General features: G+C 39.0%; 1 protein-coding gene across 1 annotated transcript; it reads left to right on the top strand.

Annotated features, from left to right (window-relative positions):
• Positions 1-2,203: 2,203 nt before the first annotated feature.
• Positions 2,204-4,640, top strand: LOC104244794 (F-box/WD-40 repeat-containing protein At5g21040). The gene has a single exon (XM_009800288.2). It carries the CDS (start codon positions 2,810-2,812, stop codon positions 4,436-4,438), a length of 1,629 nt encoding a protein of 542 aa, XP_009798590.1. The 5' UTR covers positions 2,204-2,809; the 3' UTR covers positions 4,439-4,640.
• The last annotated feature ends 1,638 nt before the right edge of the window (positions 4,641-6,278 follow it).

Below are 6,278 nucleotides of genomic sequence, written 5' to 3'. Positions count from 1 at the left end.
TCGTCCATGCTGGAAAGCAAAGCATGGTGGCCATGCTTGCTGAAATTTATCACTCTCCTACAGAAGATTTTGGGGGAGTAAAGGTTCATCATATGTGTTAGGGTTAGGGTTTCCCCCATTTTTTGAGTACAACCGGTGCAGACTAGCTACCATTAGCCATATAGAAGGGCTTACTTGTGCCAAACAGACTTGATATCGGTGGCAGAATTCCAAGATCACGGGGTCAAGTCCCCCACTCAATGAGAATGGGCCCAAAGTGAATGGGTACGTATAAATATACGTAAAACCCTTCTTGGTGAAGGTCACTCGCTCCGCAAGGTCAGGAGCAATGATGTTTAGGTCTTGGTAGTTACAATTTTCCTTTACAGTAGGGATGCTAGAAGGGCGAATAGAAGAATGATATTTCCCAACAGCCCAAGTTCGATGGTTTGAGGTAGGGAACTTCTCTTGGAAGTCGTAGGTGATGTTAAGATGTTTAGGTATGATGGTGCTAACCGTGAAAGGATCAGCATCAACATCAACCTCTTTGTCTTTGCTCCTTTTCGCGCCCGCACCGAAGAGAGGACCAGAGTTCTTGGAAGATTTAGTAGGAGAAGCCATAATAATAAGAAAATAATAGAGTCTTTTGAACAAGATCATAGAGAGTTGAAAGCAGAAGGAAATTAAGTGCAAAGAGGGCAAGAGAGCTTATGAAATTGTTAGAAGTGAAAGAAGCAGGATGGGGCGTATAAGTAAAGGTACAGACGACTAAAATCGTGGTCATGATTACCTCGAGAACCGGCAAAAATATTGCTGAATCGTGGGGTAACACATGTTCCGGATATTAAATGCGAGGAGACTTGTGTCTTATCAAGCAGAAACTGTTCAGAGGGCTTCAGAAAAATTTCTCGCCAAGAAAGGGATCTTCACCAACTTCCCGGTGACACAAAGATATATCATTGGAAAAAACAGGGGGCTATCTGTATAGGGTAAAATCAGTTCGTATTAAATGATCGAATAATAGCGTGTCACGTGAAACCGGAGATAGATGGAAGATAAACCAAGTAAGACTAAGACCGGGGACAACAACCACAGATGGTATCGGATAGACCCCGAAGGGAGCATAATTCTTGGGAGCAAGACGAATGTTTGCCACTAGATATCATTTACTAAAGAATATTCCCTAGTATTAAATGGGTAGCCGTTACAGAGAATTTTGGCATTCATGGCATGTCGTTACGCATTCATCAATGACCCCCTTTATTGTCATTTAAGAGGGGCTTGACCCTAGGATCTTGTTTCCTAGGTATAGCTATAAATAGTGACTTTAACAACCATTGTAGCACACGAAATCTCCGGAAAAAACTAATTTTATACTTTATTCTCAAGAAAATAATACAACTTTACTTTCTGTCTAATATTGCTCTTACTGCTGTCCTCGGAAGTATTGCCCCCGAGCCAGGCTTGCTATTTCCTTTGATTTTAACGCTAAGTCTTATTTTTAATTTAATTTGTTTATCGTTTTGGATCAAATTAGTTCTCTTGTCTATAAACCACGTAATAAATTCAACTATACCATTACCATTTTACGGGTAAACAAGCTTGCAAAGCCAAACTCATGTAATCAACTTGTTAACATGATTGTACTTGATTGATTTGGGAAGCTCATGGCCCTCATCTGGAATTATCTTCCTGCCTCCTTGATTAATAAGTTTATCCTCCCGATTGATCTTGCCTAATGCACAGTTCCAGAAGGGGTTGATTTGAATTTGAAGTGATTTTAGAATCCACTCCATCTTCTAGGCCAAATATACAACACACAAAATTGTCATTGCCATGGTTAACTACTAACAAGAACTAGCAAAAAACTAACAAAAATGATAGACTGGTAGTAGATATGAACTAGTTCACATCAAATAAACACCCACACACACTTACTCATATCAAATACACACCCAAAAACAGATTTGGTAAAAGTATAAATATAAAAAAATTTAATGGGTCAATATTTTATTCGATAAGGAAATTGAGTAATTCGTCTCGAAATCATTAAGTAGTTAATTATAAAATTTCAATCCGTTCATTAATCGTTACCCGATAATCCGATACCAATAAGCTAATAAGCAATATTTTCAGTTCGGGTTAGATTACGGTTCAATTTTGAACCGCCAATAAAATAAAGTTGACCGGTCCAGATAAGTAATCTCTAGTACTTTCAGTCTTTCATAAACCAAGTTATCTTCCACCGGCCGTTTCCTCGTACTTGTCACCCACAGTCACTTTAGACACCGTCGATCTCGATCTCTCTGTCTCTCGTCCAGTCTCAACTCAAATATCTTTTTGTAAGTCTCTTTCGGAACTTTTCCGGGAATTTCATAGCAGATTTGCAAAAAAGAATCGTTTTTCCTTTAGGTACTATAACAACTTATTCTATGTTCAATTCTTCATTTGTTTCCCGTTTTGCGATCTGTTCAGATACTTTCTTTATTTCCTTTTGTGATTGTATAGAAGTTCTTTTCATCTGTGGAGGTTGATTCTTAAGGCTGTTGGTGAAATTGAATTAGGGTTCGTGTTAGATTTTCTGGGTCTTTCTCCAATTTTTGGTTTTTGAAAAAAATCATTTTTTTTCCTAAATTTTTTTTTCTGGAGTTCAATTGTTTTTAAGGTTTTGGCTATTTGAGCTTTCTTACTGCATTCTTGAGTTTTAGCTTGTCGTTTGTTATTCTTAAGGTTGTGTTTCTTCATTGAAACAGTGGTTTTGTATTTCTTTCTGATACTTGATAATTTTAGGGCTTCAACCTTCAATTTTTAAGTTTAGGGAGCTATTTTTATGGCATTTGAATGCCAAAAAGGTACTGAGAGTTTGAAAATTTGCTCAATTGAACCTGCTAAGAGTCGAGATAATTTGACATTAGCCTCAGAGGAAAGAAAACCCTCGTATAAATTAGATGCAAAAGGTGATATTGTGAATTCTAAACGCAAAGAGCTGCTTATTGTTAATGGGGTTCTTCCTGATTGTCGGTCTATCACTGAACTTCCTCCGGTATTGATCTCGGAGATACTTAACTGTTTAGAACCGAAGGAGCTTGGTATTGTTTCATGTGCTAGTACATTATTGTATCGTCTTGCGTCTGAGCACCATGTGTGGAAGGAGTTTTATTGTGAGAGGTGGGGGCAGCCGACATGTCAGGCACATTTTGGTGCAGAGCATTCGGGTGAGAAGTCATGGAAAGAGCTCTTCGTGGAGAGAGAGTTCCGTTGTAAAACATTTATGGGGCGCTATACTATTGATATATTGTATGGTCATACTGAGGATGTTAGGACAGTTTTTGTTTTATCTTCGAAGAAGCTTGTGTTTACTTCAGGGTATGATCAGATAGTACGAATGTGGGACTTGGAAGAAGGGTTGTCAATTGCATCATCTCGCCCTCTTGGCTGCACTATCCGTGCAGTTGCAGCTGATTCGAGGCTCTTAGTGGCTGGGGGTACTGATGGATTCATTCATGGTTGGAGAGCGAATGACGAAAATCCACATTTATTTGATCTTGGAGCTCCTCAGAACCAGAATATGGAATTCCGAGTTTGGGAACATGATGGACCGATAACATGCCTTGCGTTAGATTTCAATAGGATATATAGTGGTTCATGGGACACGAGTATTCGTGTTTGGGATCGATCTTCTTTGGAGTGTTTGGAAGTTTTGATACACAATGACTGGGTTTGGAGCCTTGCTCCCCATGATGCAACACTGGTGAGCACAGCAGGCTCGGATCTTTATGTTTGGGACATTAATAGTGGTTCAAAACTTGCTATCGTCAAGAATGCCCATTCTGGGTACACTTACTCTCTGGCGCGGAGCCACACCGGGAAACTTTTATTCACTGGTGGGGAAGATGGAGCGATACACATGTTTGAGATCTTTGGAAATGCTAGGTGTCATGTCAGGCGTGTTGCAACTTGGATTCCTCACTCAAGTGCTGTTAATTCTCTTGCATTTGAGTTCCCTTGGCTTGTTTCAGCTTCGAGTGATGGAAAACTTTCACTTATTGATGTGAGAAAGCTGTTGAGAACAAACCGGAATTCCACAATGAGTAACTCTTCTAAAGCTGACAATCTGGTTGACAATGTTGAACCACCACAAAGAATGCTGCATGGTTTTGGGAGCAATTTATTTGCGGTGGATGTTGGATCTAACCGTATTGTGTGTGCTGGTGAAGAAGGTGTTGTCAGGATTTGGAACTTCTCTCAAGCTTTGGAGATCGAGCAGCGGGTCCAAGTGCTAAGAGGTTTAAGGTTAGAGAACAGAGTGAGAAGGCGTAAGCATCAACTGGAAATGAATGGTAAAGGTAGGCGTGGTGATCAGTGCTCATTTGCAGCAAAGAAGAACCAAATTGATGGTGATAGGATTAGGAACAGCTGGCACAACAGGCGTAGGATGACTTGGAAAGTGAAGGCCTAGAAGTGATGGCAGTTTGTCATTGATCCTAGGATAATTCTATTTGCTAATAGCTAATCATGTATGTATGGAAAGGCATATTATTGGTTTAAGGGTTCCGTAGTTTCACCGCTCTCATTTATACTGGCATTTGAAGTGAAGGTACAATCTGTATTCTTTACTACTTTTTCGCTTATTTCTCTTATTTGATCTGTTTCTTCTGGCACTACAAGGGCTTGTGTACTTTTAGTCTCTGATCACTTTAGGATGTACCAGTGTTTCTCTTAATTTGCTGACGTTGGCTATGAAATCCTTATTTTCAAATTTGTACTGGCATAGTGAGAAATTAAATGGAGTAATATCTTGCCTAATTTTACATGACAATGCCAGACCAGTTTCAGGAATTTATCGTGGATTCAGAACCTATCGTTGCTTTTAACATACAATGATTCCTTAGAGACTAGTTCTGATTTGATGATCCAAGGCAGAGAAGCTGTTTTGTGATTACCCCCTTGATTGAGAACAGTTATTTGTTGCTGTGAATTTTCAAGCCTGATCAAGACTGGCCAAGAAAGGGGTACCCATATCTTACAGTCTGCTGAAACCTATTCTACTCGAAATATATCCAAGACTTACTAGGTCTCATTGCTTTTATATTACTGAATTTACGAGCTCCGTGTGTAGTTACTCATTTTATCAACACCATCATTGGTTCGCATCCCTTGAACATTCTTTTGATCAGTCTAACTTCTTCCAATCGACAAAACATTCAGTTACTGGTTTGGATATTTGATCAAGTGATGCTGAAAAGTTTTTACTTTGGCTTGATCATGCAACCAGCACAGAGATTACATGTGGAATATTGAACTTTGTCTTCTATGTTTCACCCTTCCCAAAGTAGCCACTTTCTGATAACAAGGCACAATCTTAAAATTTACTAAGTTACACATTCCTTAATCCTGACAAAATTAACCCATAAAATGGGATTAGGCTTCCGTTCCATTCAGATGCAGATTTACTTAAGAGTAGTTGTCACTGTGGTACTTATGCCCAGTGTTATCAAAGGCGCGCTTAAGCCTTGAAGCGATACTCAAAACATGTTGAGCGCTTCGCCTAGCTTAGTGGGCGCTTCAGTGTTGTTATCAAGTCTCTAAGGCATAATTTCCTTGTCAATGAGCGTAATACTGAAGAGGTGACACTAAATAATTGATATTTCACTTTATCGTAAATTTTCTTCCATTTCTTTGTCATATATTTGGTATTCATGCTTATAGATATTAGTCTTGGACTAGACATACATATTTGTTGTTTTTCTCCATTTGTGCCTTTCTTCATTAAAGCTCATACGCTTTATTTGCGCATAAAGCCCCAACAGACCTTAGAGCTTTTTTGCGCTTTTCGCTTTTGATAACGCTGCTTATGCCCAACTGCTGGGAAAAGTGTTTACCAGTTCCCAGTTGAAACACTCTTCTTCCAAATGCAGTCACCACTTACAATGTCATGGTCGATTATTATGGTGATGTTCGGGCCCATTTGACTATTTCACCTAATAGCTTCCACACAGCATAGGAACATCATGGACAATATTAAACTGGCTTTGAGCCTGTATTAACTTTATTGCAGATATGTACTGCTGATCCATTCTACTTAGAAATATACGTCAGAAGATTAATTTCTTGTATACAGTTTGTGTGGACTTACTTGTATCTGTAAGGATATTAACACCAGGGGGAGCTTCACTTTGAAATCATGCTACTATTACTCTTTTCCTGATAACCAATAGCAATTGCAGTTGATGATATGCAAATTTCGAAGTATTTGGATTTGGAACCTTTTATTCATGCAAGCTGCATTAAGGTAAGAA

Source organism: Nicotiana sylvestris, chromosome 6, assembly GCF_000393655.2.
Source record: "Nicotiana sylvestris chromosome 6, ASM39365v2, whole genome shotgun sequence".
NCBI lineage: Eukaryota > Viridiplantae > Streptophyta > Magnoliopsida > Solanales > Solanaceae > Nicotiana > Nicotiana sylvestris.
The sequence above is the reverse complement of the archived record's forward strand: the minus strand, read 5'-3'. Positions and strand labels throughout refer to the sequence as shown.